The sequence below is a fragment of the Amia ocellicauda genome, chromosome 3 (genome assembly GCF_036373705.1).
Source record: "Amia ocellicauda isolate fAmiCal2 chromosome 3, fAmiCal2.hap1, whole genome shotgun sequence".
NCBI classification, from domain to species: Eukaryota; Metazoa; Chordata; class Actinopteri; order Amiiformes; family Amiidae; genus Amia; species Amia ocellicauda.
The window spans coordinates 19461865-19479589 of record NC_089852.1 but is presented as its reverse complement, the minus strand read 5'-3'; the positions used below and the strand labels follow the sequence as shown (position 1 = coordinate 19479589).

Below are 17725 nucleotides of genomic sequence, written 5' to 3'. Positions count from 1 at the left end.
TTAAAAACTTGCAAAATTTAGAAGCATGTGGCAGTGTCATGTTTGCAGAATGATTGCCATCCTGGTTGAACTCATCCAAGAAGGTTTCATTTGTGAATGTTGTCAGCATGTTGAAAACCTAGAGATCAAGGTCAAAACCTAGGAGAATTGAGACCTTAGAGCAGGAAAGTGTACAGAACTGCTGGGTTACAGTAGGTCGTAACCACAGAAAAGGATGCGCACAATCCTTAGAGACATCCCAAGAGCTAGAAATGCCCAACAGGTTCCAACTGCTGGACACTGAGGGTGATGGGAGGGCAGTTGAGCACCAAAGCACCATGGTGTCCACTCCTCCCCAGAACAGGGAGGTAGTTATATTGGGAGACTCGATTCTTAGAGGTGTAGATCACACAGTGTGTTCTAGTGATAAGGAGACAAGCAAGGTATCTTGCCTGCGTGGTGCTCAGGCTGCAGATCTCCTTAAAATACTGGCCAAAGCCTTGGGGAATCCACTGGTCATGGTCCACATTGGAACCAATGACATAGGAAAAGGTAGACAAATGTAAAGAATTAGGAAAGAAACTAAAGAGCAGAAACTCTAAGGTAGTTTTCTCTGAAATACTTCCGGTACCACGTGCATGGCCAAGGAGACAGGCAGAGATTAGAAAGTTTAACACATGGTTGAAATCTTGGTGTAGGGAAGAGGGTTTTAGATTTATGGAGAAGGGGGGCTAATGCATTTGCAGAGTAACTGAGAATATTTTAAACTAGGGACCAGGGGGCAGGGAGTTCTGACAATTGGAGATGTTCCAATAAGGAAAAAAACATGAAACTGCTAGTAGGAAAGTCCTGAAATGTTTGTACCTCAGTGCCAGGAGTATAAGGAACAAGATGTTAGACCTAGAAGCCGCAGTGCTGGCGTGTGACTATTGTGTTGTGTAGGAGTGACAGAAACATGGCTTACAGAAATGATAGGGATGAATACAAGTTGAAATGATACACACAGTTTAGTTAGAGAATGAATGGCAAACTGTGATCACAATATGGTTAGCTTTGAGGCATACTTTCAAAAAACAAGGACAAAGTCTAAAACCATGAACTAAAATTTTAGAAAAGCAAACCCTGAAGGTATGAGGCAGCACTTAGAAGAGGTAGACTGGAGCACACTCGATACAGATTCAGTTGAAAATGGTTGGTTATATTTTAAGAATATACTTCTTCAGGCTCAGGAGAAATTTGTACCAAAACTTAGCAAATTGAGGAACAGAAAACATTGTCCAAAATGGTTTAATAGAAGTATGCAAAAAATATCAAGAGAAAGAAAATGTTGAATAGTGCGTACAAAAGGGATGGAGACAAAACAAAATACAACGAATATGTTGAACTTCAAAGAGATCTTAAGAAAGGTATGGGCTCAAATTAGCGCCATAAGTATCGCATTAAAAAATATATATATCTCATTAAAAAAAAAATTGTAAACAAAAAAAAAACTTAAGAAATAATTGATCTTGAGATCAAAAATAAAAAAATCGAATGCAAAATTTATAGAATTGTAAACAAAAAAAAATGTATCGAAAACACACAAAAAAAACGATAGCAAAACACGCCTGCAGTCCCTGTCTTTGCTTGCGATGCTGCAATTTTTACTTTCGCCACCAGTTTCTTTGCTTTCAATTTATTTTTTTTCGTTTATGAGTTTTGGCACTGTTTTGTCGTGAGGGCGGGATTTACAGGGAGGCGTGGATCCTGGGTCTCCATTGGTCCAGCAGGTTTGAGTGACGGGTCTTCCTAACCCAATCAGTGAGCAGGGTGGGCTGGTCTGGGTGATCTCTGTTTGTGATGGGACTCGACTGTCTCGGTGTCAACAGCAGCGCCGATTCAGCGACTCATTGAACACCCTGTGTGCGCAGAGACCTGCAGTCAAGAGCTGCACAATCACTGGATCCCACCGCCATTTGAGCCCAAATATACAGCACTGAAACAAAACACAGGACTCACCGGCTATGTGCACAGTAACATGTTTAATATCATGTTCATATTAATGTAACGTGCAGAGCACTTTAATTCAGCTGCTCAGATAACACAGCGCCAGACTGATGTAGATCACGTCATTTAGCAAGAGGCAAATGGAGGGGCATCGTATTCATTAAAAGCATGTGATGTCCCAGTTTATGTTTAGGTAAGAAACGAACACACACATACATACATACATGCACACACACACACTATATATATCACCTACAAAATTACTGGCGCCATTGATAAAGATGCGAATAAAGGCTGTATGAAATAAACACATGTAATATGTAGAAAGCGGTTGTCCACCACTCAGTCTGGATCAGTCAGCAGTGAAGTCAGATGTGTTGCAGAGAGGTGACTGTCAGACCAGCCCACCCTGCTCACTGATTGGGTCAGGAAGAACCGTCACTCAAACCTACTGGACCAATGGAGACCCAGGATCCACACCTCCCTGTAAATCCCGCTGAAGACTAAGTCCTATGTTATGCAAGGAAATTCTTGTACGCTAGGGCCAGAGTTAGTGGCAGAGGTGCATATGGAGAAGACGCTGGTGTTCTCGTTGAGACACAGTAGGCCGAGGGCGTGGCTTTAAAGACAGCCTCATGGCATCTTGAACAGACCGATGTTGAGGTCCACAACGCTGAAGTGATGGTTAACTTAATGGAGAAATAAGTTAAAATACGGAAATTAAAGGTTTTCCAGATTATAGGAATCTGCAATACATTGTGAAACAGCTCAAATGACATCCGCAGTAACATATATTCTTGTATTCATAGTTAATTTATAATGTACTTTTGGTGGAGATGTCAAATTATTCAAATTAATAGAATAAGAGTCATGAAGTAAGAAAAAGTCCATTGCCCTTCTCTTGAGATTTGTAGAATGTACAATGTTTATAAATTAAAATGCAACAGAAATATATGTGAATAACTGAATTTGTAGAAATAACATTTTGCTGACTTTTGTACTCTCTTAGATGCAAAAAATGTATGTATTATGTAACTGGGGATTGACCTTTTTGACCTGAGGCAGGATGAAACATAATTTGAGATGCACGGTAAAGCTCCAGGAAATTGTAGGTGGCCACTGCAATTTCCATAAGAGAGCTCAATATTCGATAAGGTGTAGTTATGACATAATTGTTTGCCTGACCAGGCAAAGAAAAAGACATTCCTATCCCCTGATTATTTGAACACCTCGCCGTACATACATACACACCTCGTAGGTGGCAGGTTGGGATGGATGGGAGCTGAAAACGCAGCACTATACCACCTGCCCCTCAGGAGGAAGAAATTATTGTAACTGACAAACACGATTCTTTTAGCTTCTTTTCGCTTTGCTCTATTGCCAAACAGGAGGGAATGAAGACTCTGTATAGGAAAGCTGAAGAAAGTGTTTTGTGATAATTATATAATGTTTTATATTGATAATAATATGCAGACCAAGCAAAGTAAATGTATTATGGTAGCAACAACCATTTTGCAAGTTGTCCAGGGCATACCCTCTAGACATTCCTGTCAATAATAGAAAATATCAAACTGCAGAGAAAGTGGGGGCCCACAGCTGTTTGTTAAAAAGTCTGTTTGTGGACTTAATCTTTTCTCCAGATAGGCAGAAACTGTTTTTGTTAATGAGCGATTGACAGTTGTTAAATAAGATCATTGGGATCGGACCTTTCCTAGTATATCAAAGGAAGACATCTGTTCTTTGGATCCCACACCTCTTCCGAGGAAGACTACCATGAAGATTACAAGGGTCAGAAATCTGACCTCGAGATAACACTCTGGCAGACCCCGGCCACAGATCCACATGTCCTGCAATGTATATAAGGCTGACCACATGTGCTGTTCAATAAGTCTCTGCTGAGGTAGAGTGCTTCCATGTCAGGCCCCTTCCAGGCCTGGCATGTTAAATAAATAAATTTACCATCTATGCATCCAGACTGGGTTGTTCACCGCCCTCACGACTAAACAGTGCCAAAATTCGTAAATGAAAAAAAAAAATCGAAAGCAAAGAAACTGGCAGTGAAAGCAAAAATTGCAGCATTGCAAGCAAAGACAAGGACTGCAGGCGAGTTTTGCTATCGTTTTTTTTTTTTTTTGCTTTCAATACATTTTTTTTGTTTACAATTCTATAAATGTTGCATTCGATTTTTTTATTTTTGATCTCAACATCAATTTTTTCTCAAGTTTTTATTTGTTTACAATATATTTTTTTGAATGCGATATATATTTTTTTTAATGCGATACTTATGGCGCTAATTTGAGCCCATAGAAAGGCATCAGGAAAGCAAAGAAGGAAGTAGAAAGAAATATAACTCTTGGAGCTAAAACTAGTGCAAAGAGCTTTTTTCAATACTACAACAGCAAGAGGTCAATAAAGGAGGAAGTGAAACAGATAAAGGGCAAAAATTGAAGTATCTTGGAAAATGAACAAAATGTGGCAAATGTTCTAAATAAGTATTTCACAGAGGTTTTTACAAAAGAAAAAAAGGATAACATGCCACAGGTTAACAATCAGTCCAGTCAAACCCTAAGAGAGATCAGGATAAATGAGGAGGAGGTACTAAAGGGACTAGCAGAATTAAAAACAAACAAATCACCTGGCCAGATGGTATATTTCCAGCAGTACTTAAAGAAATGGGGGAAATTATTTATAGGCAGCCATCTAAAATATTCCAAATGACACTTAGAACAGGGGATGTGCCGACTGACTGGAAGATGGCTAATGTCATGCCAATCCACAAGAAAGGGGACAAAAAGCCAGGAAATTACAGACCAATCAGTCTCACCTGAATTACTTGTAAAATGTTGGAAAAAATTATCAGACAGAAAACAGAGTAGCATCTTAATGAAAACCATATTCTTGGAGACAGTCAACATGGGTTTAGATGAGGCAGATCATGTCTTACTAATTTATTAGAATGTTTTTAACATGCAACTGCAGCTGTAGATCATGTGAAAGCATATAAGAACATAAGAACATAAGAAAGTTTACAAACGAGAGGAGGCCATTCGACCCATCGTGCTCGTTTGGTGTTCATTAATATCTAAGTGATCCAAGGATCCTATCCAGTCTATTTTTAAATGTTCCCAAACTTTCAGCTTCTACCACATCGCTGGGTAGTTTATTCCGGATTGTGACAACTCTCTGTGTAAAGAAGTGTCTCCTGTTTTCCATTTTGAATGCCTTGAAGCCCAAGGCATATGATATACTTAGATTGCCAGAAAGCTTTTGATAAGGTTCCACACCAAAGACTGATCCTCAAATTGGGAGCTGTAGGCATTCAGGGTAATGTAAGTAGATGGATTATGAACTGGTTGATGTATAGGAAACAGAGGGTGTCGATTAGAGGAGTCCCTTCTAACTGGAGTGAGGTTTTTAGTGGAGTTCCACAGGGATCAGTACTAGGGCCTTTGCTTTTTCGAATCTATATTAATGATCTGGACTCTGGGATAGTTAGCAAACTTGTCAAATTTGCAGATGATACTAAAATAGGTGGCTCAGCACATACAATCTCGGCAGCACAGGTTATTCAAAGGGACTTAGATAATATTCAGTTGTGGGATGACACCTGGCAGATGAAATTCAATGTGGACAAGTGCAAGGTATTACATACAGGTAACAAAAATGTCCACTATAATTACACTATGGGAGAAATAGAACTAGATGAAGTAACGCATGAGAAAGACCTAGGAGTCTACATGGACTCCACACTTTCTCCATCCAAACAATGTGGGGAAGCAATAAAAAAGGCAAACAGGATGTGTATATGTATACACTCACCTAAAGGATTATTAGGAACACCATACTAATATTGTGTTTGACCCCCTTTCGCCTTCAGAACTGCCTTAATTCTACGTGGCATTGATTCAACAAGGTGCTGAAAGCATTCTTTAGAAATGTTGGCCCATATTGATAGGATAGCATCTTGCAGTTGATGGAGATTTGTGGGATGCACATCCAGGGCACGAAGCTCCCGTTCCACCACATCCCAAAGATGCTCTATTGGGTTGAGATCTGGTGACTGTGGGGGCCAGTTTAGTACAGTGAACTCATTGTCATGTTCAAGAAACCAATTTGAAATGATTCGACCTTTGTGACATGGTGCATTATCCTGCTGGAAGTAGCCATCAGAGGATGGGTACATGGTGGTCATAAAGGGATGGACATGGTCAGAAACAATGCTCAGGTAGGCCGTGGCATTTAAACGATGCCCAATTGGCACTAAGGGGCCTAAAGTGTGCCAAGAAAACATCCCCCCCACCATTACACCACCACCAGCAGCCTGCACAGTGGTAACAAGGCATGATGGATCCATGTTCTCATTCTGTTTACGCCAAATTCTGACTCTACCATCTGAATGTCTCAACAGAAATCGAGACTCATCAGACCAGGCAACATTTTTCCAGTCTTCAACTGTCCAATTTTGGTGAGCTTGTGCAAATTGTAGCCTCTTTTTCCTATTTGTAGTGGAGATGAGTGGTACCCGGTGGGGTCTTCTGCTGTTGTAGCCCATCCGCCTCAAGGTTGTACGTGTTGTGGCTTCACAAATGCTTTGCTGCATACCTCGGTTGTAACGAGTGGTTATTTCAGTCAAAGCTGCTCTTCTATCAGCTTGAATCAGTCGGCCCATTCTCCTCTGACCTCTAGCATCAACAAGGCATTTTCGCCCACAGGACTGCCGCATACTGGATGTTTTTCCCTTTTCACACCATTCTTTGTAAACCCTAGAAATGGTTGTGCGTGAAAATCCCAGTATCTGAGCAGATTGTGAAATACTCAGACCGGCCCGTCTGGCACAAACAACCATGCCACGCTAAAAATTGCTTAAATCACCTTTCTTTCCCATTCAGACATTCAATTTGGAGTTCAGGAGATTGTCTTGACCAGGACCACACCCCTAAATGCATTGAAGCAACTGCCATGTGATTGGTTGGTTAGATAATTGCATTAATGAGAAATTGAACAGGTGTTCCTAATAATCCTTTAGGTGAGTGTATATATACAATAGGGTATATTGTCAAAAGTGTAGAATTTAGAACAAGGGAAGTAATGTTCAGACTGTACAATGCACTAGTTAGAGCTCATCTGGAATGCTGTGTACAGTTCTGGGCTCCACACTTCAAGAAAGATATCGCTGCTCTAGAGGCAGTTCAGAGGAGAAAAACCAGACTTACTCCAAGTCTGAAGGGAATGTCCTACTGAGAGACTGAGGAACTGAACCTTTTCACCCTGGAACAGAGGAGACTATGTGGGGACTTGATTAAAGTCTTCAAGATCATGAAAGGCATTGACCACATCAAACCAGAGGAGCTTTTCCAGATCAGCAGGGACACGCGCACCCGGGGACACAAATGGAAATTGGACTTCAAGGCATTCAAGATGGAAAACAGGAGACACTTCTTCACACAGAGAGTCGTCTCAATCTGGAATAAACTCCCCAGCAATGTGGCAGATGCTGAAAATTTGGGAACATTAAAAAATAGACTGGATAGGATCCTTGGATCACTTAGTTATTAATGGACACCAAATGAGCATGATGGGTCAAATGGCCTCCTCTCATTTGTAAACTCTTATGTTCTTATGTTTTGTTATGCACAACCAAACACTCTTAGAAACCAACAAGAATGTGTACAACATAATATCAAAACATGCCTTAAAATTTATGTAGCTACAGTGGTGGAACAATGATCATTACAAAATACTAAATCCCAGTATCAAAATATGCCATATTTGTGTCAACAATCTGGCTCTTTTGCTGGTTCCATTTTGCTGGGAGTGGTTTCACATCTCTGTACCAAATATAACAAACTTTATTGATGAATTAATTTCACTAAAGTCCACTTTGTATTGACAACTTCAAAGTGGTCGAAATCATTTGCAAATTGAGGAAAATGTAATAAAACATAAAATCATATATGATGAGTTGCAGGGAAACCATAAGTAAAAAAAACACTCGACAAATATAGTAATGAATAATAATAACAAAATCAATATGATTATGATGTTATAAAATATTGTAGTGCCATCTCCCAGTCAAAAAGACAGTGAATGTTAGATTAATGTGTTCAATAAAGACATGAAAAAGTAACATTTTTGTGTGTTATTTAATCAGATTCTCTTTATCTATTATCAGGATCAGATCACGTTTTAGGTGAAAGTAATGCAGGAATACAAGGGGTTCACCAACTTTCTCTCACCACTATATGTAGGTTATACCTTTCCTTTCTGACCACAATATGTTCACACTGGTCTCCCTGCATATTCAACCTCACTGCACATCTCCACAGATATCTAAGAATATTTATTATGTTTTACTGCCATTAACAATATACACTTACCTAAAGGATTATTAGGAACACCATACTAATACTGTGTTTGACCCCCTTTCGCCTTCAGAACTGCCTTAATTCTACGTGGCATTGATTCAACAAGGTGCTGAAAGCATTCTTTAGAAATGTTGGCCCATATTGATAGGATAGCATCTTGCAGTTGATGGAGATTTGTGGGATGCACATCCAGGGCACGAAGCTCCCGTTCCACCACATCCCAAAGATGCTCTATTGGGTTGAGATCTGGTGACTGTGGGGGCCAGTTTAGTACAGTGAACTCATTGTCATGTTCAAGAAACCAATTTGAAATGATTCGACCTTTGTGACATGGTGCATTATCCTGCTGGAAGTAGCCATCAGAGGATGGGTACATGGTGGTCATAAAGGGATGGACATGGTCAGAAACAATGCTCAGGTAGGCCGTGGCATTTAAACGATGCCCAATTGGCACTAAGGGGCCTAAAGTGTGCCAAGAAAACATCCCCCACACCATTACACCACCCCCACCAGCCTGCACAGTGGTAACAAGGCATGATGGATCCATGTTCTCATTCTGTTTACGCCAAATTCTGACTCTACCATCTGAATGTCTCAACAGAAATCGAGACTCATCAGACCAGGCAACATTTTTCCAGTCTTCAACTGTCCAATTTTGGTGAGCTTGTGCAAATTTTAGCCTCTTTTTCCTATTTGTAGTGGAGATGAGTGGTACCCGGTGGGGTCTTCTGCTGTTGTAGCCCATCCGCCTCAAGGTTGAACGTGTTGTGGCTTCACAAATGCTTTGCTGCATACCTCGGTTGTAACGAGTGGTTATTTCAGTCAAAGTTGCTCTTCTATCAGCTTGAATCAGTCGGCCCATTCTCCTCTGACCTCTAGCATCAACAAGGCATTTTCGCCCACAGGACTGCCGCATACTGGATGTTTTTCCCTTTTCACACCATTCTTTGTAAACCCTAGAAATGGTTGTGCGTGAAAATCCCAGTAACTGAGCAGATTGTGAAATACTCAGACCGGCCCGTCTGGCACCAACAACCATGCCACGCTCAAAATTGCTTAAATCACCTTTCTTTCCCATTCAGACATTCAGTTTGGAGTTCAGGAGATTGTCTTGACCAGGACCACACCCCTAAATGCATTGAAGCAACTGCCATGTGATTGGTTGATTAGATAGTTGCATTAATGAGAAATTGAACAGGTGTTCCTAATAATCCTTTAGGTGAGTGTATATTAAAATATATATATATATATATATATATATATATATATATATATATATATATATTTAAAACAACTTTTGACAAGGTGACTACAAAATATATGACACGGGCAACAATAACATAAACTCCTAGCACCTAGCACACTTCCACCTCCCACAAAAAATATGAATGCATGCATCCTACATATGTTAATACTAGACAGGAGAAGCTACATATATGTACATTATTATCAGCACTTCATATATATTATATATATATATATAATTTATTTTTTGCCATGAATTAAAACCATTAACTAATTCATAAGTATAATTATGCATAGAAAATAAACAAATATAAAGCAGCAGTAAATAACCACATTGCTGCTGATTAATCAAATTCAAAAACAAAAATGCACTTCAATAATTGCAAGAAAGCTATTGGAATGCTGCTTTATGTAATGCAAAGGTCTCCAACCTGGTCCTGGTCATCCCTATCTTTTGCATACATATCACCACTTATTGTCTCAACTAACAAGATTATCATGAGCTATAGCCACTTCTTGAAGACACAAAGGTACATGTTGTTCCTTATTAACTCTTATTCCATCTTATTCTTTTACAAACTGCTAAAGACACCACAACTACAAATGTTTCCACTGTATCATGATTTTCAAATGCGTTTTCTGTTACAGAGTCCATAATCCACTCTGTACAGAAATGAAACCTGAAAGTGATTGTTTTTGACTTTTAATATACATTTGCATAATGTAAGCAATATAAAGAAATTTAAATTTTACAGACATTTCTGAAGCAGTGTGTTATCATCAACTGCAGCTTAAGACCAGTTCACAACAGTGACAATCAGTCATCACTTTTTTTTTTTTTTTTTTTTTTATCTCATGAATGCAATGTACATATCTTAAACATCTTGATGCCAGTGCTTTGTTTCATATGTTGTAAAAGTTGATCACAATTTACCTTTTCTGTAACTGGAAAAATACTGGGAACTATTCAAACAAGAAGGCTGAATCCACCACTGATATTCTTTGACACTAGATTTTTCACACAATGGCTATTTGACATCATACAAATGTATAAACTAAAGTGCATAGTTTAGATTTAATGTTTTAAATATGATACGTTCAAATGATTTATTGAGGAATAATTAGGGAAATGAACCCCATTAATAACTTTGTTAAAAATATGTGTATCACATGTGACTTTCTGGCTTGTCTTTTCACATTTGCATGTGGAATCATCTTGAAGCTGATTGATATGAAGTAAAAATGATCAAACAAAGCCAGAATAATCATCAAAGAGGCATTATGCAACTGTGTGCAACTCAAGCTTACTCCCCAGTGTCATTTTCTGTCATTCAATGTTAGTCTCTTTTTGGTAGTTATGCTCCTGCTGGAAACAAAACCCCACATAGATATAAGGGTAAATAAAAATAAGAAAAGATTAAAAATAATGCACTTTTTATGTAACTCTTTCACAGAATAGAATATGATCAGATGTCATGACCAGTTGCTTTTTTTTAATTCTTCAACAAAATATGTGAGGTTTTAGATATCATAGCCAACTGGAAGTGGAGGAGTTCAAACACTACAACATGGTATAGCCATTAAACATATACAGTTGGGTAAGCAGCATATGAATAACTCAACTTAAACCATGATCAGTATATATACTGTAAAACATTGTTTTATGCTTGTAAAACTGCAAAGGAACCCACAAAATGGATGACATTCCTACTACCTCGGGCTTTGTTCCATAAATTCTTCACTTTAGGGTATTACTGGAATTCAAGGTAAGAAAGCTTTCTTTCACACTGATGATGTGTGATACTCTTCCTTACTTGTCCTGTGTTGTGGATTAATCATAAACTAGTTTCACTTGGGATTTGAAAAGAAATTGATCCCTCTATGACTTTGAAATAACTTTCTCTTTCAAATTTGCCCAAATTGCATATTTTATTATATGCAATGTAACATCAGCTGAGAAAAATACATCGTATTTACTGTTGAGACACTTATTTGGAGCCACCATTCCCTCATTTTAAATATACATAGCCGTTATCCTTCTAGGTTGAGATTAAAATGAATGGGGAGATCATAGTATAGACAAGTTATTGAAATTGGTAGCAACTATTATATCTGCTTATGTCAGGCTTATATAATTAAGGCTTCCATTTATTGTGTTGAATATATACATGGTAAAAGGAAAGTAATTGAGATTAACATATAGTAATACTTGATTACAACAGACAGTTAATATACTGTATTTGTTCATAAGGCAACTACTTTGCAGGATCATGTAATTTCATTTGATCTGTTGATTGTGCATCAAAAAGTCTATTATCAATGGAAGGATTGATCATATTTATATTTATATACTCTGAAAAAATAATAATTTATTTTATGATTTAAATACTTACAGTATTTGATTTAACAACACCTTTCTCAATGCTACAGTGAGTTTTAGTTAAATTAGTTAACATTTGTTTTACTGAAACAAATTCAGTTGCATTTAATATAGATCTAAAGCATTAACTTTTAACACAGACCCATCTTTCTCATTGTCATATATAGCTTCAAATATGTTTTCAACCCTAAAGGGCACTTGAATTTGCTCCTGAACACATGCATAGTCAATAGTACTAGCCTCTTCAGGTCTCATTAGCTTGTCTTTTCCTGCACATGTTATTATAAAACATCCAGTCTGATTTTATTAGTAGTAATAGTAGCAATATACTGAGTACCCTATAAGTTATGTGCAAACCAATAAATGTGTTAGCAAATAAATTAACCAGAAGCAGAAATTAAACCATATAACAATTTCTACATATGCATCTCACCATTACATTAATTTGCTGACCCACATGCCCATCTTGAATCCCATTTGAAGTATGCACTTGTTTTTTAAAACACTTCTGTAGCCATGTGGAATTTTTTTGTGATCTGACAAAACTAAAAATAACTTTTTGACCTAAAAGAAAAGTTGTATTTTTGGCTTCAACCCAACACAGTTCATCACACTAAAAAACACCATTCCTACAATGAAGCATGGTGGTGGCAGCATCAAGGGGAAGTTTCTTATCAGTAGGGATTGTGACACTTGTCAGGATAGAAGGGAAAATGAATGGAGCAAAACAAAGACCTGAAGCACATGGTCAAAGCTTCACTGGAGTGGATAAGGAACAAAAAGGTAAATGTCCTGGAGTGGCCCAGTCAGAGCCTTGACCTAAATCCAATCGAAAATGTATGGCATGACTTGAAGATTGCTGACAGATCTTGAACAGTTTTGTAAAGACATATGGTTAAATATTGCCAAATCTAAGTGCACATTTTTTGAGACACCCAATAATTTCATTTTTGTATTTTTAATATATAATTTGCTTTCACAATAAAAACATTTTCCCCTGAACAGTGTGCAGTATGGTGTGTAAATAAGTGGAGAAAAAAACATAAATTAAATGCATGAAACTCTGAGGCACTAACACAACAAAATGTGAAATAAATATCAAGGTGGTGTAGACTTTCTATATGCATGTGTGTGTGTAAAGCTGGTATATAATATATATTGACTTGTTTATTTCTTGTCACATACATCAGGTAGAGATATAAATAGATCATGAGATTGTGAAAAGCATCCCCTCCATGAATTACAAAATACACTGTAGTAGCGAATAGTCTAGATTTTAATTGGAATTCCTCAGTTGTGGTTTTTTGGGCTATGGAATTTAATGGATTTCAGTCAAATGTAGGAAATGGTAATATACCACAATTCAGTTAATTATTCACGCTATATAATGTACATTCATACAAATGGCCCTCCACCTTTAATGTAGTTTCAAGTACATGTGTTTCAATGTTAATTAATTTCAAAGCTAATACAGTAACATTCAGTATTTTTCATCGTTTCTGGTAACCATGATACATGTTCTATTTAGGTCAAATATACATGATCCCAGTTCTCTGTAACGTTCTACATAATTAATATGTGCTTGTTGATTTACGCTATCGATAACTATAGTGAAGTGCTGCAGATCTCTATTATATTCAACGCTATACATTCAAAAATGCAGAATCAGTGGATATTTAAGAGCAGCCTACATCGTGAGCTTTGACATATGTGAATTCCGAAACCTGTTCTATGCAGATAAATGGTAATACAGAAACCCGAATTCAAAACTGACTTGAAATTATTGTTTTCGTTATACGCGGCGTTTTACAGAAATGTAGAGATAGTATTTAGTACGAATTATATGGTTTGTGTCTCGCTGTCATACACGACACTTAAATAACAACTTACCATATCCCCATCATTCCCTTTTCTTTCCATTTTCATAGACATGTCTATTTTGGTAACGGAAAATGAAAAAGAAATACCATAATATTTGGCTGTTTTTGAATTACGGTTTGATGAAAGATTCACAATAACGCAACTTTATGAAATACGATAGCGCTCTGGGCTGTAATTGTGGAATACATTAACCTTTTAATTTTCGCAGCTGCGACTATTATAAAACGTTACATACTAGATAGACTTTCTGCGCGAAACTGTCTTCTATATTTAGAACTGCGTTATTCAAAAACACACACTGTCAACGGGCTACCTTATACACATACCTCCTACGTAAAATGCATTTTCAATAACGAGGTACTTTTTACCCATTTCCGTTATTGTTGAAACTTAAACTATATTCAGTTCAGATTATGTTTCTGGGGCACCCCATTCCCCCAAGGAATCATTGATACATTATGTTTAATAAAATATATTTTCTTTGACAAATCTTCATGACATAAGTTAAATAATGTAATATAACACAAACCATGAATAACACTCGCCATTTCTTTCCAAATTGTATTATATCCTGTCCTGATGCCTGTCTGAATATAAAATAATAATCCCTTTAGCTGTAGGGAACCCCGCGAGGAATCCTGTGTGTGATTAATGTCTTAAAATAGATACCATTCTCGGCGCTGCAACGCCGTGCACTCTCACAAGTGATTTGACGGCCAGCGTGCATCACAATGCCACTTATATGTTATTAAGATTATCTTGTTATAAAACAGGCCAAATCATATCTTCGTTAATTATTATTTATTTTTGCGAGCAAAGCAGGTTCACTTATACAGAATGCAACTTATATGTATAATGCGCTTTATTATATTAGGACCCTAATTTACTCCTTTTATGATCTTATTCCACATGTTATTGGATTCGTTATGTTTTTACAGAGAGACCACCACAGCACACAATTCAATACTTTACCAGCAGAGAAAGGGATCCCCCTAATTTTCTAGCGGACAGCCAGAAAAGGAAAGCAGATTTAAAAGGCACGGTCGCCCTCTTACCACACAGCAGCTGCATCCACGCACACGTCTTGTACACCGTCGCTGTGTTACAGAAGAAGAAGAGCGCGAAGCAGGCGATGCAGCTCAGAATCAGCACCATGGACAGCAGCACGAAGAACGAGGCTGCCTTGAAGGCGCTGGAGATGATGGAGTTGAAATCTGTAAAGGTGCCCTCGCATATTAACTCCCGGTTCGAGTCCTCGCTTCCCACACAGAAGTGAAACAAGCCGAAGTAGCCGGGTCTCGGGGTGTTGACACTGTCCCCGACCCAGTAGGGCTGAATAAAAACGACCACGTTTATGATAGCAAAGCATATGGTAAAGATCGCCCACAGCACGCCAATGGCCCTGGAGTTTCGCATGTAGTTGTCATGGTAAATCTTGGAGGCTTCTTGTGAAGGCAGCATCTTTCCTTTTTATCCTCGTCTTTTTCCTCTGATTTCGCGTTGTACTGTAATGGTATAAAGAAGAAGAAGAAGAAGGAGGAGGAGGAGGAGGAGGAGGAGGAGAAGAAGAAGAAGAAAATGAAAAGCAGCAGTCTCCAATGATGTGAAGGTCAGTTTTACTATTACTGCATATTAGGAGCAGATTATTTGTTCCACACGATTGCTTTTGATGCTGGTAATATAAAGATGTGAATCAATGGTAAGTTGAATCTTGTGCGATGGGTGAAAAAAACAAAACGACAAAAAAAAAAGAAAAAGAAAAAAAGCCAAAGAAGCAGCGCAAGCAATCTAACTCTTCATATAAAAAAACATTATTTCACATTTACACCAACAGATCCTCTTTGCTTCTTTTTCTTCTCCTTTTAGTAGTGTATGTCTATAAACAAGATTGCTTCGCCTCCCATCGAAAAGCCAGGACAGATGAGGGAGGTTTTGCCTCGTACAGTAAATTCAATCTTCCGCTAGCAAATAGGTATCTGGCCCAAAATCGGGACATCCGTGTGAACCCGCTCGCAGAGATCAGTGGATGTGATGGATTTCGGTTCTAAAAGAATTGCAGATGTGGACACTCCCGGACTGCGCTGCTGCTGCTGCTGCCTGCTGCTGGGACTCCATGATTGTGATTTCTGCTTCCCTATCTTTCCTCCGCGCGTTCCCGACGATGTTGAGATGTTGACGGCGCGTCCCCGTACATTGCAGAAATTTATATTAAAATATTCCCTCAAGGATGCTTGTGTTTTTTAAGTGAGTGTATTATTTCGACTTTTCCCACAGCACCCTCTTGTTTCTCCAGTTAACCAAAATAATTTGATTTCGCAATCGTGGTGATATGCTTATGATGTATAACCACTTAATGTAAGTGTAAACAATGTTGCTCTGGTTTAATAAAACAATTTGCACTTCACACAACAATCCCCAAGCACCAACGACGCCACTCAACATTTTCTATGATTATTATTATTATTATTATTATTATTATTATTAAAAATAATAAACTGAACTATGGAGTTAAGGGTATTATAATTATTAATGGTGATCACTTCAATCGTAATCATAATCATATCAACAAGAATTAGTAATCGTGTCATTACTGTTGTAATTATGCATTTAATCGAAATAATGTGCTGAATACATGGAAATTCTAAAACTAATGTTTTTATTATTGATAAACAAATACAGCAAGATCAAGGCACGGGGAACATGACGTAGATATTAAGCCACTGATCGTCTCTGCCGCGGACGTCACAAGCAGTGTTCTGGTAAGATTCAAACAATACAGAAAGCCAATAGTATATCGTCCGTGACGACGGCCCCCAAAGATGATATATTTACAGATGTGAACTCTGCAGGGTCAGATTTTAACTCGTTGCTTTGGTGAAAATACACGCTTAATTGTAAATATATGCAAGAATACTGCTAATTAGTACTATACTATAGGGCTGTAACGTTTGTGCCGCGTTAATCAAATAAAATGTAGACAGACTTTTTTTTTTTAGAAAATAATGATTACACTCAACATTCATAAAGACACATCAAACCAGAGGAGCTGTTCCAGATCTGCAGGGACACACGGACCCGTGAACACAAATGGAAATTGTGCTTAAAGGCATTAAAGACAGAAAATAGGAGACACAACGAACTCCCCAGCAATGTGGTTGAAGCCGACAATTTGTGAACATTCAAAAATAGACTGAAGTTGATCCTTGGATCACTTAGTGGAATTTATGCATTATTTTCCGGAGTAAACAACTCCGATGTCATCACACTCGCTTCCGTTTAAAGAGTATAAATACCCCGTGAACCCACGTTCTCGTCATCTTCCCCTGCCTCTGGTCTTTTCCTCTGCACAGGTAAACTCAGTGACACATGGCCTGCACCACCATCTGGATGTCAGTCGTCCCCTCCTGATGCAGTCTCAGTCCTTCCTTCAGCCCTTTTTTCCCTGCCCCACCCCTAGCCTCGTTTGGTTGCCCAGGGCCCCCCTGCAGCCCCATTTGGCTTCCGTTGTCTCCCTACCCTCCCAGAGCCCTGCATGGTGTTCTCCCACCCCCACCATGCTGCCTGCCATCGCCTGCAGCCCTCATGCAGCCCCCATCACCAGCACCACTTATTGCCAGGGGCCCTCATCTGGCCCCCATCGCCAATGGCACTAATTACCAGGGGTCCTTGTGCAACCCTCTTCAGCTGTGGCCCTCACAGCCACAACCCTTTTCGCCATGGCCCCCATGCGGCTCCAGACCATCATTCCCATAGCCAAGAGAGTAAGCCAAAATCAAATCAAATCACATTCCCCCTCCCCAACACAAATTGGTGTTGTGAAACTACTAAAGTCATCAATGGACACCAAACGAGCATGATGGGTCAAATGGCCTCCTCTCGTTTGTAAACT

At 38.6% G+C, this 17725-nt stretch overlaps 1 protein-coding gene across 1 annotated transcript in view; it reads right to left on the bottom strand.

The window, feature by feature from the left end:
• Positions 1-15945, bottom strand: part of lhfpl4a (LHFPL tetraspan subfamily member 4a) — a 126432-nt gene extending 110487 nt beyond the window's left edge. The window contains exon 1 of the mRNA XM_066698382.1: positions 14892-15945. Within this exon, the coding sequence (XP_066554479.1) occupies positions 14892-15297 (406 nt within the window). The 5' untranslated portion in view covers positions 15298-15945. The remainder of the gene's footprint in view (positions 1-14891) is intronic.
• Between the last annotated feature and the right edge of the window lie 1780 nt (positions 15946-17725).